The 18,373-nt window shown below is 44.3% G+C and overlaps 7 protein-coding genes across 7 annotated transcripts; 2 read left to right on the top strand and 5 right to left on the bottom strand.

Annotated features, from left to right (window-relative positions):
* Nucleotides 1-2,269: 2,269 nt before the first annotated feature.
* On the bottom strand, nucleotides 2,270-3,656 carry LOC308082538 (dnaJ homolog subfamily A member 3, mitochondrial-like; the record flags this gene model as incomplete). Its single annotated transcript, XM_080424354.1, has 1 exon — nucleotides 2,270-3,656. The coding sequence occupies one exon, from the start codon at nucleotides 3,654-3,656 to the stop codon at nucleotides 2,280-2,282; it is 1,377 nt and encodes a 458-aa protein (XP_080280480.1). The 3' UTR covers nucleotides 2,270-2,279.
* Nucleotides 3,657-4,698: 1,042 nt separating this feature from the next.
* On the bottom strand, nucleotides 4,699-5,334 carry LOC308081785 (Golgi SNAP receptor complex member 2-like; the record flags this gene model as incomplete). Its single annotated transcript, XM_080423409.1, has 1 exon — nucleotides 4,699-5,334. One exon carries the CDS (start codon nucleotides 5,332-5,334, stop codon nucleotides 4,699-4,701), a length of 636 nt encoding a protein of 211 aa, XP_080279535.1.
* A 453-nt stretch (nucleotides 5,335-5,787) lies between these two features.
* LOC308082543 (phosphomannomutase 2-like) lies at nucleotides 5,788-6,540 on the bottom strand (the record flags this gene model as incomplete). The annotated part of the gene is made up of 1 exon (XM_080424361.1): nucleotides 5,788-6,540. One exon carries the CDS (start codon nucleotides 6,538-6,540, stop codon nucleotides 5,788-5,790), a length of 753 nt encoding a protein of 250 aa, XP_080280487.1.
* Nucleotides 6,541-7,431: 891 nt separating this feature from the next.
* LOC308082542 (26S proteasome non-ATPase regulatory subunit 7-like) lies at nucleotides 7,432-8,418 on the bottom strand (the record flags this gene model as incomplete). The annotated part of the gene is made up of 1 exon (XM_080424360.1): nucleotides 7,432-8,418. One exon carries the CDS (start codon nucleotides 8,416-8,418, stop codon nucleotides 7,432-7,434), a length of 987 nt encoding a protein of 328 aa, XP_080280486.1.
* Nucleotides 8,419-10,491: 2,073 nt separating this feature from the next.
* LOC308082549 (ribosome maturation protein SBDS-like) lies at nucleotides 10,492-11,226 on the bottom strand (the record flags this gene model as incomplete). The annotated part of the gene is made up of 1 exon (XM_080424367.1): nucleotides 10,492-11,226. Exon 1 carries the CDS (start codon nucleotides 11,185-11,187, stop codon nucleotides 10,492-10,494), a length of 696 nt encoding a protein of 231 aa, XP_080280493.1. The 5' UTR covers nucleotides 11,188-11,226.
* Nucleotides 11,227-11,946: 720 nt separating this feature from the next.
* LOC308082544 (NADH-quinone oxidoreductase subunit B 2-like) lies at nucleotides 11,947-12,612 on the top strand (the record flags this gene model as incomplete). Its single annotated transcript, XM_080424362.1, has 1 exon — nucleotides 11,947-12,612. One exon carries the CDS (start codon nucleotides 11,947-11,949, stop codon nucleotides 12,610-12,612), a length of 666 nt encoding a protein of 221 aa, XP_080280488.1.
* Nucleotides 12,613-13,705: 1,093 nt separating this feature from the next.
* b3galt6 (UDP-Gal:betaGal beta 1,3-galactosyltransferase polypeptide 6) lies at nucleotides 13,706-17,021 on the top strand. Its single transcript, XM_080424359.1, has 2 exons — nucleotides 13,706-13,862; nucleotides 14,866-17,021. The coding sequence occupies exons 1-2, from the start codon at nucleotides 13,828-13,830 to the stop codon at nucleotides 15,902-15,904; spliced, it is 1,074 nt and encodes a 357-aa protein (XP_080280485.1). The 5' UTR covers nucleotides 13,706-13,827; the 3' UTR covers nucleotides 15,905-17,021.
* The last annotated feature ends 1,352 nt before the right edge of the window (nucleotides 17,022-18,373 follow it).

The raw sequence follows: 18,373 nt of genomic DNA, 5'->3' as shown, positions 1-18,373 counted from the left end.
CATTTACTGTCATTGTACCTTTTTGGGAGAGGGTTGGTGGGGTGGGAGGGTTTGTGTTGGTCTTGTCGCATTTGTTTGTTTTTCTTTCAGAAAACTAGAAGGGTTTCTTTTTATCACTGTTTATCCTTATCCTGTAACTAAGCTAGATGTGACTGACAATCCTTCAATAAAGATTATGTTCAAACACAATAAAAGAAGCAACTCTTATTGGCCACATGAATTCTAACCCGAAGCGACGCATTGTGAACTTGTAGATATGCTATCTTTTCAAAAGAAAAATCTTGGAGAAAAGTGAACATTTAGTAATATTTTAAAATCCAAATAATCTTGTATGGGGGTCTCTGCCACAAAATATTTTCAGAAGGTTGGGTCTACAAATAATACACATTAATTTGGGTTTGGGGGTCCTTGACATGAAACTGTTTGAGAACCACTGGTTTAAGTTCAACAACAACATTAGGAAACAAGCCAAAACAGGCAACTGCACTTTAGAAACAAGCCCCCAAAAAACGCATCCCGCAAAACTACCAATTTTCAAGCAACTTTACAGAAAAACAAGCCCAAAGTCGCTTAAAATGAGCGGACATGGCAACCGTGGTGTTGTGGACAACAGCGCATGCTCCGCAAGTCACCAACCAACAGCCAGCTGACACCTAGGGTTGCCATCTCCGCTTATTATAAGCGACTTTGGGCTTAAATTTTCTGTAAATTTGCCTAGCCTCGTTCCCAGCCTTACTCATCTGCGAAGAATAAATATTTCACTTTTTCTTTTCAAGATCTTTTTTAAAATAGGCGTAGTGAGCTTGGGCTTGTTTTCATAGACCTGGCTGCTTATTTCTCTCACAGAATCTGGCAATAGTAGTACTGACACCCCGGATCAATTCTCTTCTGCATTTCCGCCGTGTGGACAAGGTAAATAAAAAGAAGGTACACTTTTTTACGTAATTTCCACCGTATGGAAAGCACATCCCGGATCCCGCCGTGGCGGCGTTACGGAGAGAGTGGTGCCTGCTGAAATATATGACCATCTCGTGAACTTCACATAACAACGTCTAATGTCCGGATGTAAATCACTGCTGTTTGCCTGTTTCTTTTGTAACCAAGTACTCTGTTGATAAGCAAATAGCAGTGATTTACTTCGGAGTCGGACATTGAAGTTATGTGAATCCACAAGATAGGGTGGTCATATATTTCGGTAGGTCACCACTTTCTCTGTAACCGGTGAACCGAACACGCTGGAGGAGGGAGGAGGCAATTTTGGTCTATTTCAATTCAAAGCCATTATGTGTGTTTTTTTGTACATGATAAATTGTACAATGAAAAGGGGAGAAAGAAAGAAAGAATGTTTTCCAGTTCCTAGACATTCCATCCATGTATAGGCTGCCCTCTCCCTTGTATTTCTAGTTGCTATGGCAATGTCATGACGACTCACGCCCACACTCAACCAGGGGTCAAATTTGGGTCCGGGGCCCCTAGGGACCCTTGAAGGGATCCAGGGGATCCCAGCAAAATTACTTAATGTAGCATCAAATCAGTTTAACCACTTGAAGTCTATAGCTATTTTACATTTGGGATATTCATGAAAAAAAAGACCAGGAGACCTGGTTCTGCCAGACCCAGAATAAATTCCTAGTACTTTATAAGGACTTCGTATGACGGACTTCGTATTCTTCGTATTACGTGTCAGCCTGTGTCCCTTTTATGCCCATGTATGGAGAAGAAAGGGTCCCTTTTATACAGCCGGTCTTTTTCGCCCATGTATGGACGAAAGGGGGCAGAGCCTCATGTAGGCCGACCCTCTGGGTCTGGCAAAAATATGTATGTATATGCTCAACGGCAACGCACATCGCATTGTGCCGCAAAGGGGAAGAACAGAGGGGGACGGGGGTCCATGTCTTCTCAGAAAGGGAAAATTGGGTTGATCTTTGAATTCACAGTAATTAGTCAGGAACAGCAGGTGTTCCACACACTCAAAAAGGCAAACCCATAATCTGTCAATGTTAAACTGAGTAATGACCTAAAGTACAGATGAGGCTTGTAAGTAGGGGATGAAAACATACCAGTCAAAAATATACATAAAATAACAAAGGAATCAACAACAAAAATCAACAACAAAATGTTTTTATTTTTGTAGATATATGTATATTTATTTGGTTTTCTATATTATATTGTATCGATATTGTAGACAGTATATTGTGAATATGTATCTGATGTATTCCATGTATTTGTTCTATATTTGGGTTATGGTTAGATGCCTCTGTCCCTCTGACGGGGGCAGCTCAGTCCCCAGTCGACCTTTTACCTATGGTGGTGGTGGTGATGCCGTTGACCGTCCCCTCCACGTCCGTCTCGTCCTCAGCGTAGCTCATCAGTAGAGCTCTCTGTCTGTCTGTCAGGGTCTTGGGCATTTTGATTTTGACATGGACGTAGTGGTCTCCGAAGCCGTAGCCACTGACACGTGCGATTCCCTTTCCAAAGAGACAAATTCTCTGGCCTGTCTGGATGCCTGCGGGGATCGATACGTTGAATGCTTTGTCGAGGCCCTGAGTTCTCGCTGTGCCTCCTAGAATGGCTTGGGCCACAGAAATGAGCAGGTCAGAGTGGATGTCTGCACCGTCCCTCCTGAACACTGGACTCTTCTGGACCCGGAACGTGATGAACACCTCTTTCTTGCTGACGGGCAACCTGACCATCTGGCCGTCCTCCACCCCTGCAGGCACGGGGACAACCACCGTCTTCCTCTGTTTGGTCTGTCCACTCCCGTGACAGGAGTGGCAGGGGGTGGAGATTACCGTGCCTTTTCCACCACAATGCCAACAGTGCATCACAAAGGGCCCTTTATTCACCGTCTCCATGCCGGAACCGTTGCAGTGGTGGCAGTGCTGGACCTTGGTCCCAGGCTCGCAGCCCTTGCCGTCACAACGTTGACAGGTGTCGTCCAAACTGACAGACATCTCTTTGTTTATTCCCTTTGCCGCCTGAGTGAATGTCAGGTCCATGATGTACCCTTGTGGCTGATCAAATATGGCGCCGAAGTCTTCGAAGCCCCGGGCTCCAGAAAACTCGTCAAATATCTTGCGGAAGAGCTCCTCTGGATCCACGTTTGTGGTCTGTCCCCTCCAGTACTGCTGGCCTCCACCTGCCTGGCTGGCATCAAAGCCTGCTGAGCCATATGTATCATACTGCTTCCTCTTCCCCTCGTCACTCAACACCTCATAAGCTTCAGCCAGCTGAGCAAATTTCTCCTTAGCTGGAGGGTCATCTTTGTTTGTGTCAGGATGATACTTCTTAGCCATCCGATAGTATGCTTTCTTGATCTCCTTCTGGGTGGCTGTTCGAGGAACCCCCAGGATCTGGTAAAAATCCTGCTTGTTGTTGGAAGAGGCACTTGTGTGGAAGGACAGTGTGCTGAGAACATGAGGTGATGTAACCCCTGGAACCGACACTCCTCTCAATGTCACGCCGCCATTCGCCACCCCGCTGCGAAACACACTGCCTCCCTGCCATCCTCTCTGGAATCCCCCTACGGAGCAAACAGTCCGCACTCCTCCGGGAGCAGCGCGGATAAGCCCGCTGTGAGCAGCGCGGTGCACTCCGGACAACACAGCGACTGTTATCCAACGTGTGGAACTGCGAACGGCTGAGTACGCCATCATTCCACCTCCTCCCAGTACCTGTTGCCTGCAAATGCGAAATCTTTTAACAAGACATCTTCTCTTATGGAGGTCCCAGGCATAAGAACCTTTCAGATGGGGTCCGTGACCAAATACATTTATTAGGGTCCCTGACTTGAAAATGTTTGAGAACCATTGATCCAGAAGATACTGCCGATGTCACCTACCTACACTTTACCGTATATAGAGCTTACGTAATTGCAATATCCGTATGGTGTGTTCTGCTCATGACGTCAGCTCAGATGATGTTGACCTCCGCACACTGTCCAAGACGCCAGTCCCGGATTACATCCGTTCTGTCCATGACCTCAGTTTCGGATGACATACAGTAGAGGTGCTCCTTGTATGGGTAATGCTGGCAAGTATGCTCTCCCTTCTTCAACATAGGTTGCGTCAGCCTAACCTTTGGTATAACCAATAACCATGACGATCTAATGTGGTCGTTCCGGTAACTTGGAATCCTCTCTAACAATAGTCTGAAGGCCGTTTCAGATGGAGAGCGATTGACGCGCCTAGTAATAAATTTTCAATGAGAGGCGGGCGATTATTTGGGACGCATGGAAAACTTTAATGGCGCAGAGGCAAGCAAGAGCGCCCTGCATCAATCGCTGTTGTTTTCTCCTCCCCCCATGTAAAGCGTATTTGGGTACTTAGAAAAGCTATATAAATTTGAGATATTATTTTTATGTTAACCATTTACATTCTTTTTTGTTTGTTTTAAATCACTGTCAATTACTGATGGTAGAGGGAGTAAGGGAACGCACTCCATCTTCCTCTCATCTCCTTTCAGATCTGCCTCTATTTGAACTGTTCTTCAACCTTATAGTTCTGCAGTTGTCAGAAAGGTAAGAAGGTGGCAGTTTATACAAATCTGGACTTTTATAATTGTAATGAAATATCTGAATCCAGTACACAAAAAAAAAAACTCTTGAGAATTATTGATTCTGTCACTGTGTCCACTCTGTTATATCGGAAATGTCCAAGAAAGACTAATTGAAAAGTGCTGCTTGTACAAGAAAGATGGTCAATGCAGGTACCAGATAACTAGGAACATGAACACACATGTCAGTAACATGCCTACAATCATAATTAACTTATCCTGAGTGGCCCGCCTCTCTATGAACCTCATGACCGTATTAGATAGCCCCAACATGTTGGCCACGTCCAGCATCTTCTTATGGGTCCCTTTTAGTGTCCCTCTCTGATCTCTGAGGCCGCTGAGGATACTACTGCCACTGCCGAGAAGGTCATCAATGCCTTTGTGTGCGCTGTGCAAGTTGGTGTTCAGCTGTAAGGTCTCGTCCATGGGGATGGAGGTGTATGCATCATTGGTAGTGAAGGTTCGGTTTAAGAGTTCCTCCCGCTCCCTCTCCTGGGTTTCTCTGACGTGTCTCTCCTGGAAGGTTCGTAGGACCCTCTTTTGGTGCTGGGCATTGTACTTGAGCTGGTCAACAAGAAATGTTGCGTTCTGCCGGCGGTTTTGTGGTTCTCTGCTCTTCATGGTTTCAAGACGTTCTAGTTGATAGAAGATAAGGTCGATCCTGGAGTGCAGGTCATTCTCCAGCAAGTGTACTGACTCACAATGTGTTGACTCCAGACTACCCATATGAGACTGCACTTCTTGAATTTGCTTGTTTGTCTGATGGTAGAGTGTCTCCATTTCTGGAGACACTCTACAATGTGTTGACCCCGGACTACCCATATGAGACTGCACTTCTTGAATTTGCTTGTTTGTCTGATGGTAGAGTGTCTCCATTTCTGCTTTTTGATTCAGGCGTTCGCTGTGGCCTGCACTTTGAGGGAAATAACACCTATTAGCTTCACCTCATCACCCTTGTGGCTGTGTTCCTCTCTGATCTCTGTGGCCGCTGAGGATACTACTGCCACTGCCGAGGAGGTCATCAATGCCTTTGTGTGCTGTCATTGTGATGTCATGTGATGTCATTGCGTGATGTCATTACATACAAACTGACTGGCGATCGACTGGCGTTTCTTATTAGGTTGTTGATAATCAAATATTTTAAAATGTTTTTAATGCACACAAAAATGCATCAACACGTAATTCCTAAAATAAAATCTATATCACTCCATCTTGAAAACATCCTTCTTTCTCTCATGAGAAGAACAGCTGTTGACAGAGTTGACGTGTGTCTTCAGGGCAGGAGACTTCATGGCCGATGGTACGCAGGTCAGAGTAGATCTCATGGTCGTTTCCACCAGGTTTGGTCTGGTTTCCAAAGAAGTGAATGGTGGAGAAGTTGTCCTTTTCCACGATCCCCAGACAATATCTCTTATCCCAACCGTCTGGAAACACATCGAAACTAATCTGACCTCCGATTGAGAAAGACAGTCCCTTTCCTTTGAACTCTTCCCTCAGGACGGACACAAACTTCTCCCTGATTCGTTCTGTCTTGTCGAACTCAGAAAACTCGATTCTTTCCTCTTGTGTACAGCTTCGTCCGATGGGTGAAATGTTCAGCATGCCTTTACGAAACTCAATGAACGTCCCCCTTTTCTTGGGGAGTTTAATCTTAGCCAGGTAATTGAGACAGAAATTAGTGAAATCTTGGAGAAACTCTTCTCCCATATGGGCCTCGATGGACTCGACAGAGAGTAGTTCTCCATTCTTTAATGCTACCAGACCATTCTCTGCAAATACATAGTCCATACTCTGGATCACATCGTCTCCTAGTTGCTCTTTGATCTTGTCCAGGTCAGACCCCCCGACCACCCCGATACGAACCCGACTCCCCAACCTCTTCAGGAGCTCTGCCATGTCTGGAGTCACTAACTGTCTTGCTGCGGTGAGCGTCCCATCTACATCGAACAGACAGAGCACACTACTGTCCCACACGGCTTCACCCATTGTTTATCCTTCTCCCAGGTTCTTTTAACGTCTGTTCTTTTATTTTTAAAACGTGGCACTGAAGAGGTCAGCTGTCTTGTATGCATGCATGTATGCCAAATTCTGCCCAAATATGGAGATTACCGATGTCATCATCAGTATGACATGACTCCAGGTCTCCAAAAACTGATGTTCTCTCTTTGTCCAAATATGGAGTTCCATATGGCCATAAGTACTCGATCGGAAATCCATAGCCCAGACACATGTCCTTCACAAATTTACACATTTTGTAACTTGCTATCTATAGACACAATTTGTATAGGGAAGCCACACCCGTTATAAGATGTTCTCATCTTATAAAACACAATACACACAAAATCCGGAGTGTCAATAGAACCATATGGGTCCCTAACACAACATTTTGTTTTAACTCAAGAGCGAAATCAACAGCACAGATTCTACCATTTACCAGCAGCACTGTACAACACCAGTAGCCGGCTAGACTGTTCTGCATTAGTGTGCTACTGCTATCCTAACAATACAACCACACAACACCAAGGTGACAGTAATAAAAAACAAGCATAAAAAATAAAGATAACAAAGACACACAAATATGTCCTGTGTCTTTGCATCATTAGCACTGTCAAATGCACGTTTTGAGCATCTGTTCAGGATTCTTAGTTGTTTAATTTTCTTTTGCAATTTTTTGTTTTTGTGGACAGCCACAGGGAAAAACTATTTTCAAGCCTTGAACCCAGGGCTGTGCAACACCTCAGATGACACCGCTGCCCATACAGAACACTACTTTTAGCTGCAGACCCACATACTGTACGCATATGAGGACAATATGAGCTCCATCAAGCTGAAGGGGGCATAATCTGAGAGGAAAACGGTAACCAAAAAAGGAGACACTCATTTCTTCTTCTTCTCATCTTTCTTGGTGGTATCGCCTTTCTCTTTCTCCTTCTCCTTGTCGTCTTTCTTGTCCTTGTCATCTTTCTTCTCCTTCTTGCTTTCGTCCTTCTCCTGTCCCTCCTTTCTCTCTGCATCTCGGTTGGAGATCTTGTTGTTGATCAGGTTGTGCAGAGCCACCACTGAGCGGATGAGAGAGGCCACGTAGACCACCAGCATCTGATCATTGGTCTTCAGGTAGAAGGCTTTGGTGAAATCCAATAGGTTTACATCTGGCAGCAGGTTGAAGACGTCCTGCAGCTGGTAGACGATCTGATGGTTGATGGGCAGCTTGCCTGCGGCCACTCTCTCCAGATAGGATCTGATGTCCAGCAGCTTTGAGTTAAGCCCCTTCAGGCCATTCACCTGGTTGGTGACGCGCTGGGACAGCGTGCCCACCGTTGTGTCCTTGATGTCTCTGAGTAAGTGCTCGACTCCTACTTCCTCTGCCTCTTCTGCTCCGATCTCACTGGTGATGTGTTCAAATGTCTTTGAAGTTGGAGTTCCATCGTCGTGCACTTCCTCCACTGATATGTATGCTTCTGTGGGCAGGCCCAAGTCTTTAGGCTTCACGTCAATGATGACCAACACTGAATTTGTGCAGTACTGCTTGACCAGCTCATTGATGGCGATGTCATTCTTATGTAGTTTTGGTCCTGTGTGGTACCAACCAACTATTCTTTCTCTGGCGTTGACTTTCTTGAACATGCCGTACATGTTCTCCAGGTAGTCGTGGTCCAAGAACCACACCGAGTCATCCTTGTCGTCCTCGTCGAATGGGACGGCGAAGCTGTTTGAAACGTCGACAATCTTCTTCTGCCAAGACCCAAGAAGAACACCAACGACTCGTTTCTGGTTTCCAACTTTGCCTAATCTGTTAAAATGGTCGACCACGCTGAGCAACACCAGGGGGTGAACAACCACATTTTCTACTGACAACTCTGGCATTCTTGCAGTGAGAATAGAGGCAAAGCACACCAATATATTCAGTACTAAGTCTGTTCCTTCTGTTCTGTTCTGTTCTGCAAATGGGAAGAGAGAACTGACGTGGAAACGGCAATGTCACACCAACAGATGACTTTTCTGCAGTGAGATAGATTTCTTTGCTAAATGACTTTTGTTTATATGACATTTCCTTTTAAAGTAAAATAACTGTACATGGGTGCGATGATGACATTGTGATGTCATACACATTGGCGTTAGTCAAACTGACTGGCCATCTCGGCAAAAGAATATCATTTGAGAAACGTGTTAGTTTAAAGCATGTCCAAAGTCTGGCCCCAGGGGCTTTCTTGTATGTATTATTTCTTTGTGGCCCGCCAATATATTCATGTAAAATTCATACATTCACATTTTGAAATTAACATGGGCAGATAGGCTATTTCTCAGTAGAATTTGTTAGGATTCCCAACTGCTTGTTCCTTGTGTTGTTTCATTCTCAAGATGTGACGGGCATTTTTAATTTGTTATTTTATAATAATAAAAGAATGGGAGACCTTTTCACACCTGGTTACATTTGGCTACACTGCCATTTGAACAAAAGAGCATTTATTGGAGTGTTTGCTATAGTATGCAGTGCATGTGTAAAAAGACAGCATTGTTTTGTTCACAGCAAAAGACTATTGATATTGTGCTGTGGTTTAAAGCCTCACTATGTATGAATAAAATGTGATTGAGATATTATTTTTATGTTAACCATTTACATTTATAATGTGATTTTGTCCAATCTGTATGGTAGAGTATGTTAATACAATATAACGTATACAATTGGGGTGGTTGTATTTTGTGTCCCTGCTCTTCTATTGAGACATTTAGATTGTGTCAAAGGTCCTGTGAAATCCTATGTCTCACCTAGACACAGGATCTGACACGAATTTTGACCTGATGGTCAATATTCAATTTATCCCTCGAGTAAGCAGGCCGGCTCTATTAGCTCGATAGCAAAAATGTCAGCTCTTACGCAGGAAACCGGGTTCAAATCCGGGGTAGAATAGGAAGTTATAGTACTGCTTTAATCAAATTGTTGTTATGCAATGCATTTTTATGAGACCTTCTTGTGGGCCAAAGGTAAAATATGACCGGAGATGTATAGTCGGCCGAGGTATTTTCATAAACATGGCCCCCTTTGAAAAAGGTTTTGACACCCATTAAGGCCAACGTCCACTTTGTTAGCTTATTTCTATAATTGTGAAAAATGTGAGTAGGATAAACATCACTTTTTTTTAACGTTTCCTATATTTACTTTTTCATAATTATTTCAAAAGATTTTTAGAATTTTAAGAAATTAATAAATTAGAAAAACAAAAGTTCTAACCATTTTCAAAACAAATCAGAAATGTTCCCAAAATACTTTGGAGAAATAATGAAAATAGAAGATCTACAAGCTTGCAATGCGTCACATCGTGAAGCATTGGGAGCTTATCTGCTATTTTCACTATCTTTTGTGGTTATTTCATAATGTATTTTTTTAAGTTTGAGACACCAAATATGTCTTTTGGGTCTGAGATGAAAAAGACTGGGAACTACTGATGATTCATGTTACACCTGCAAGAGATTCTTTGAGACTCACGGTGATCGAGAGAAACATGGAGGACTACGGCTGTGCTTCATGTTATTTGGGACATACAGATTAAGAAACCACTGTGCAAAGACACTGTTATGTGGACCCTTTGTTCCCCTTGGTGTTATTGTCTATCATAGACAATATGACAGTTCTTACCAGGGGGTGCACCTGGTAAAAACGACCGAACAACTGTAATCAATTGACCTGTGTTTAAATTTTTTGACCTCAAATTCTTCTGCTCCTACAGCCAGGCAGCGATAGTGATCGCTGCTGCTTTTGCCTGTGCCTGGCTAGGCTACTGAGCTTAGCCTTCACTACCGTTGTTGTCCATCAGAACGCAATGTTGCAGCCGGACAGACAGACCATGTGTTGTTGTGACTGAATGCATGTCAGAGTACATCGTCAGGGGTTGGGTCAAAATAGATGCGGGATCGTGGGGTGCTTCTACGTTGGGGGAGCTATTCTAGCTTCTCGTCTCCCTCCTCCACATCCTTCAGACTGAGCACCTCCAGAGAGCCTCTTCCTTTTGTGTCACAGCGGATCAGCTCGTCAATCTCCCTGTAGCAGCCCGGGTCCACTAAACAAACCATTTCCATCTGCTCATCGAAGGCCTCACTCTCCACCACCTTGATCAGTGGCTTGAGCTTTTCCTTGACCATCTTGCCATCCTTGGCTGGCAGTACCAGCCGCAGCCTCATGTGTGCCCTCTGGATCTGCATTGACTCCTTCAACTGCTTGATCACCTCAAGAGCCTGTTGCTTGGTGCTCCTGTTGGCCTTGACAGAGTAGTGGATGTCCTTCATTGCCCGATCGATGAGTTTGACCGTGTATGGCCTCTTGGTCTGGGGGTTAACACACTTCTCTGCCACGATCGTTGCGATGTCCTGAAACATCGTCTCCAACTGATTGTGCCTCTCCTTCTCTGACACCTGCATCTCTCCTTTAGCTAAGATTAGTTTACAGATTTCTGTTAAGTCGTCTGTTTCAAAGGCTTTGGACAAGTCACCTTTATTAGCCACTTGACCCTTGGACACATTCACAAAAATGGAGTTTGTCTGCAAAACCTCGTCCAGGTCCTTCTCCGCGCCAGATCTCCAGCTCATGACTTTATTTTTGTAGCAGGCGATTTCAAATCGTTTCCCTGCCTTTTTCATCCTCACCACTGCCACATTTGTCAGTCGGATTTGGTTTGTCGGTGTACATATATACTTAGACATGTTCGTCTACTGTCTAGTCAGATGGAGGATATTGTGATGCTGAATCAAGGCTATGTAAAATAACTGTGATCAATCTCACCAAGTTGCCAAGTAAACATCTGAGGAAGTCCTTGAGCCCAAGATAATTATCTTGTTGTTAGCAGTTGCTAAATTAAGTTTTGTTTGTGACAATTCACTTTTAACTACAATGGTTGTGAAGTGAAACTCCATATTTGGGCAAGACTGGCATCATATTGATGACGTCATGATGTCCGTGACATCATTCACAAACTGCACACCTAGTGACTTGCTACCCTTGGCTACAGATTGCACAGGGATGCCACGCCGTTGTGACACTCTTGTTTTGTTATTTATGGCTTGACACCTAAGGAGCGAGCCGTCTAAAACGTTCATCAGGATGTATGTATACAGTATGTCCCCCAATTCTTTGTGTGTCCTTGTGTCCATATGTCCCTCCGTGGCTAATCTTGCAACACCGATCAGTGCCAGATTTCTAGTGCCACATATAGGCCAAGGAAGTCGATGTTAAAATATTTGCATCTTTTGTGTGAATATTTTTGTTAATTCATAATCTCACGATCCACCGTCATGCTGTCCGCCCATATTTGGGCACGGCTAGCATCACTATGGCATCATCAGTGTGACGCCTTGAGATGATGACTTAACGACAGTCCTCGAATAACCAGAGTTTCAGAGATGGCGGCGTTGGTTGTACCTCGTCTGGCATCGTTTGGCTGCTTGTCATCTAGGCCTTTAATTTCACTATTTGCTATCCAACGGAAGAGTCTTCATCTAAACGCTAAGAGCGACAATGCCTCCTCCACAAGTGTAGCTCCAGTCAGGGAGAAGAGCACAGCAGTAGCTGCGGCCAAACCAGGAGCGGCCGTCAGCGGTAAAGGAGAGTACGTCATCACCAAGCTGGACGACCTGATCAACTGGGCTCGCAGGAGCTCCTTGTGGCCCATGACCTTCGGCCTGGCGTGTTGCGCCGTGGAGATGATGCACATGGCGGCCCCTCGATACGACATGGACCGCTTCGGCGTGGTGTTCCGCGCCAGCCCCCGGCAGTCCGACGTGATGATCGTGGCCGGAACCCTGACCAACAAGATGGCCCCGGCGCTCCGGAAGGTGTACGACCAGATGCCGGAACCCAGGTACGTCATTTCCATGGGAAGCTGTGCCAACGGGGGCGGGTATTACCACTACTCCTACTCAGTGGTCAGAGGCTGCGATCGCATCGTGCCAGTGGACATCTACGTTCCGGGCTGCCCGCCAACAGCGGAGGCCCTCCTCTACGGCGTACTGCAGCTCCAGAAGAAGATCAAACGTGAGAAGAAGTTACAGATCTGGTATCGCAAGTGAAAAGCACACACTGCACCTGTGTGTGATGTAACAGTTGTATGTATTGTATTGGTGATGATGATTAGGGGTGCAACAGTTAATCAAACTAATTGTAATCGATAATTTAATAAAATAATCGATGAATATTCAATCCCTATTTTGGGCATGTCCCAAAATTCTAATCATTATGAACATTGCAGATCTACAAGCTCACACAACCTGCCGCAATGCAACGTGTTCTGAGCTTTTAGATCTTTTATGTTCACAATTTTTGCACGACGACCGTTGTGTGACGAAGTATAAAATAATATAATGTATAATATAATTAATATAATGGTTAATCGATTCACGATATACGAAAACATTTAAGACATATATAAGAACATATAAGAAAACACGCTTCTCAATTATTCAAAATAATTGATAGCAGAAGCGCTAATTATGATGAGGGTGATGATGATATAGGTCCGTGAACCCCCAGGGGTCATACTTAGGCTATAAAAAAAAATAGCAGTCTGTAAGATCTAGCCTATACGATTGTTTTTATTTAAAAAAACAAATCTTGAAAATGTTAAAAAAAAATTGGGAATCATCTATAGAATCTTTTTAAAACAAATCCTCTCTTCTGTGGGCCCCTCCACCCCTCGCACAAAATCTTTGTGGGGGTACGAAGCCAAATAAATACATATACATTTTTGGGGGTCCTTGAGATGAAAATGAAAATGTTTGAGAACCACCATACAGCATTAAAATGTCAAATGTCAAATGTTTAAATAGGGTTAGGTGTTTATACATTTTTTACATTTGAAAACTTGACATAGGACATATTCTGCATAATGAGTAGTTTCTACTTTTCGTACTTTAAGTACATTTTGATATCAATACTTTTGTACTTTTACTCAAGTACATTATGAATTCCGGACTTGTACTTGTTACAGAGTGTTTCCATATTATTGCAGTATTGATATTTTTACAACAAAACAAATAATAATGTAATAAAAAATAAAAACAAATGTCTGTACTTTTTCCACCACTGTCCGTCATTTCCGTTTCCTTCTGCACACACATTACGCCATTTCCGTTTCCGCCTGCAGACACAACCGCAGCCGCCACTCCGCCGCCAGCCAGCCAAGAAGAGAACAAAATGAACGCAGCAGACTGCTGATATTTCTGCTGCACTTCATAACATAAGGCTTCTATTTGCCACTATTCGACCAGGATGTGGATGCAACACACATGTCTGGCCTTCAGTGTAGCAGCAACCTCTCAAAGTAAGCTAAAAAATAATCTTAATAATACCACTGTGGTTTGTTTGTTTGTTTGTTTGTTAGACCATCCATTCACATCAATGTCTGTCTGCACAGGGTGGCGTTTTAAAGTGACCGTTACAAACAGCAGCAACTCGTTCTAAAACAAACAGTTGATGATGCAATATTGTATGTTATGAAGCCCAGGCTAATCTACTATTGTTAGATATTAACATCAAGTAGTGATACCGTTCCTCTGTCAATATGTAACGTTACAACGATGTCATGTCTGTGTAGTTCTGCATTGAATGCTTTGTGTGTGTGTGTGTGTGTGTGTGTGTGTGTGTGTGTGTGTGTGTGTGTGTGTGTGTGTGTGTGTGTGTGTGTGTGTGTGTGTGTGTGTGTGTGTGTGTGTGTGTGTGTGTGTGTGTGTGTGTGTGTGTGTGTGTGTGTGTGTGTGTGTGTGTGTGTGTGTGTTAGCCTAGCCACCAGAGTAAGGCAGCCCCTCACTATCTCAATGAAATGTAATAGAACAGGGGTCTTCAACCTTTTTCAAGCCAAGGACCCCCTAGTTGACAGAGAGATGAAGCAGGGACCCCCACTAAATATCGTATAGAATTGTGTTGCAGGCACATAGATTTCATAGATAACATTCATGTTGCTGATATGTATTTTTGGACAGTTAACAGTTAACCACTTAAACCCTCAATATTTGGAAAACTTGGTACTTGGTCTGCCCTTTTCCCTTCTACACCAAGCCTCTTTGCCGAAAATAGCAGATCTACAGAGGCGTTGTGAGCTTGTAGATCTGCTATTTTCGGCTAATGTTCCCCTCAGAATAGAGATGCTAGGGTACAACTGGTTAATGTAAAAAAAAAAAAAATCCTATCACACGAAGATTTGGTGGCCTCCCTGTAGTAACTCTGCGGACCCCCTAGGGGTCCCCGGACCCCCTGTTGAAGATCCTTGTAATAGAAGAAGGGAATAAGGTGCAACATCAATTAATTCTAGTTTGTTTTGTTTATAGGTTCAGCACCATGAACCTGCTACGTCTAGTGTGTCGCCACAAGACGGCCCTGGTCATAGGCGGTGTGTGCGGCTTCGCTACGGTTCTCCTTTTTCTGGCCAAATGTACCTCCGAAACTCTGAAGCAAGGCCAGTTGGACCCTCCGGGGCGAGCCCCCCGCGCCCATGTCCCCCATGAACAACCCCATCCGGATCACCCCGACCCTCCCCCTCCCGGAACAAAGGACCTAGCGGCCTTCCTGGTCGTCCTCATCACGACTGGACCCAAATATACGGAGCGCAGGAGTATCATCCGTAGCACCTGGCTGGCCAAGAGGGATGCTGACGTCCTGGCTATGTTCGTGGTGGGAACCGAGGGTCTCCCCGCCGAGGACCTGCAGAACCTCAACACGGAGCAGGGGCGTCACAAAGATCTGCTGTTGTTGCCCGAGTTGCGGGACTCGTACGAAAACCTGACGCTCAAGCTGATACACATGTACTCGTGGCTCGACCAAAAGGTGGACTTCAAGTTTGTCCTCAAGGCGGACGACGACACGTTCGCCCGTCTGGACATCCTCAAAGAGGAGCTCAAGGCGAAGGAGCCCAGCCGCCTGTACTGGGGCTTCTTCTCGGGCCGAGGGCGGGTGAAGACGGCGGGGAAGTGGCGCGAGAGCGCCTGGGAGCTGTGCGACTACTACCTGCCCTACGCGCTGGGCGGCGGCTACATCCTGTCGGCCGACCTGGTGCGCTACGTGAGCCTCAACGCCGGCTACCTCAAGACGTGGCAGAGCGAGGACGTGTCGCTGGGCGCCTGGCTGGCGCCGGTCGACGTGCGGCGCACGCACGACCCGCGCTTCGACACGGAGTACAAGTCGCGCGGGTGCAGCAACAAGTACGTGGTGACGCACAAGCAGAGTCTGGAGGACATGCTGGAGAAGCACCAGACGCTCCAGCGCGACGGCAGGCTCTGCAAGGAGGAGGTGAAGCTGAGGCTGTCCTACGTGTACGACTGGGGCGTGCCGCCGTCTCAGTGCTGCCAGAGAAAGGAAGGCATACCCTAGCCTTTCTGTCAGAGAAAGGATGGCATACCCCAACCTCTCGTCTCAGTGCTGTCAGAGAAAGGATGGCATACCCTGGCTCCATTTGGAACCTCTCCCTCTGCTATATAGCTCCGAGATAAGGTTCCACAGCGTAGGGGGGCCGGCAGGTGACGACACTGGCGAAAACTGGCCACTATGCATGATTCTTACCTTTTTCCGCACATCGTATCCAAAAATTAAAAGGTCAAGCCCCCTTGCTCCCAGATGTTTTACATTTTAGCGGCCAAGAAAATTTTACCGAAGGGTTGAAACAAGCTTTTTTCCTAATGGAATCTTACGGGAGCAGTACAGCGCATGTGGACGGGGGTTGACTGTCCACAGGCTGACAAAAAAAAGGGATTTAAACGCTTGTTTCAACCCGTCGGCAACATTTTCTTGGCCGCTAAAATTTTCTGACATCTGAGACTGAAAGCAGGGAGCTGACCTTTTACTTTTTGGATACGATGTGGGGGAAAAGGTAAGAATCATGCATAGTGGCCAATTTTCGCCGGTGTCGTCACCTGCCAGCACCCGCCGCTGTGGAACCTCATCTTGGAGCTATATAGCGGAGGGAGAGGTTCCGATTGGAGCTAGGCATACCCTAACCTCTCGTCCGTTGCAACCTTTTGATCCCGTTCTTGTTGTTTTGGACCCGTGGTGAATAATGTCGGTGTTCTGTCCTCCCTATCGTCAAGATTAACACGTTGGTGTTGACCTGATGCTCACCCCTCTTGTTTTTTGTTTTTTTTAAAACTAGCATTACCTCCAGCTAAACATTTTCAGACCTTGTCAATCATAAGAGTACATGCCATTTCAATGAGTTCTGTGCCCTGCACTGTGTGAGATGAGGGAGGCAAACAAGAGTTTCATCAGCCCATGATGACGTGTCCATCAGTTTGTGTTATGTCTTAAGTTTTTATTTGTATTTTATTTATTGTTCATTTATTTATTCTGGACCTGCGGCCGGCAAGCACAGCACACGGGTACTACTGATGTTGAACAGAAGTACTGTGGACCTACAGTTGTTGTAGCCTGAGAGTTCAATTGTAATTTATAATATGTTTTTGAGAAATAATTTTTAGCTTATGGACTGGCTAGAGCTAGACAAAAGAAAAAAAAGGTCATTTTACATGTAAAGTAATTCCTTTGGAACAAAGGTACAGAAGTTCTTAGCATTTGGAGTTACACTGAATGAGTCTTGGGAAAGGGGCTGAATGTGCTACTGTATGTTGTAGCCCTTTTTTTCCCCTTTTGCAGGACATGTGTGTGATGATTACCAAGGCAACTAACTGCCAGACATTAAGAGTTATTGTCATGTTTATGACATAAACTGGGCAATGTCAACACGGTACAGCTTCAACTGGTGGGGCACTTGATATATAGCCTATCATAGCTGGCACTTGGTCACTTTTTTTCCAACAAGCAATTCAATTTCAGTATTCAAAATGTAATCCTGTAATTCAAAATGTTTCAATGTTGAGCTACCCAACCTACATTTAAGTGTCAATAACGGCATTCCAAAACGCTGAGATGTTTACGACAATAGAATATGTTGAAATATTTTTCAAATTTCCCATCTTTGTTATCCACGAATGTTGCCACTTAATCTCTGTTCTCATTAATAGTTCTAACACACTAACTTAAATACCAGTTGTTTGTTTCCAAACAGTGGGCCCCTTGAATGTTTGATTAAATGTTTTTTTTTTAATGTATTCTGATTGACTTGAAGTTTCATTGTCTACATGAGTGTTTTATCAAGATTGCAATTTGCTGAAACACTAAGGTGTTATACATGACTAAATGCTTTATAAAGGTTGCAATTCACTAATATATGACTATCAAATATAACTGTCTTACAATATTACAGTCTTTACCGTTTTGGACAGCAATACAGTATTGTATCAAGATGACAGCCTTGTGATTAAAGCCATCATGTCCCACAGTGTAAATGCCTGACGAAACCTTTTAGAAGAAGCTTTGAAAATAAACTTGTTCATTGCTGTATGTAAAACATTTAAAAAAAATTCTATATGGAACAAAGATAGTTTTTGGTGACGTAAAGAGCAGATATTAGTTTAATCTGATCACTCCATTGTTTTTTTTTGCTTGATTCATTGTTTACACCCCTAAATACATAGTAAATACTATCATGGTAATGATAATGGCTTCATCCTTCCCTCAGTTAAAGCCTCACTATGTAACTTTTTTTTAATGAATAAAATATCATTTTGTCCAATCTGTATGGTAGATTATGTTAATACAATATAACATGTACAATTGGGGTGGTTGTATTTTGTCTCCCTGCTCTTCTATTGAGACATTTAGAATTGTAGATCCTGTCAAAGGTCATGTCTCACCTAGACACAAGATCAGACAAAAAACTTTGATTCAGATTATTCAATTTATCCCCTGAGCAAGCAGGCAGCCTCTATTAGCTCAATGGTAATAAAT

Source organism: Gymnoscopelus braueri (assembly GCF_963280865.1).
Source record: "Gymnoscopelus braueri genome assembly, chromosome: 3".
NCBI lineage: Eukaryota > Metazoa > Chordata > Actinopteri > Myctophiformes > Myctophidae > Gymnoscopelus > Gymnoscopelus braueri.
Note: the sequence above shows the minus strand (reverse complement) of the source record. Positions and strands in the feature narration are given on the sequence as shown.

Coding starts and splice junctions, on each gene's coding strand:
- b3galt6 (XM_080424359.1), top strand. CDS start 13,828: ATGTCTGGCCTTCAGTGTAGCAGCAACCTCTCAAA. Junction 13,863..14,865: donor TGTAGCAGCAACCTCTCAAA/GTAAGCTAAAAA, acceptor TTTTGTTTATAG/GTTCAGCACCATGAACCTGC.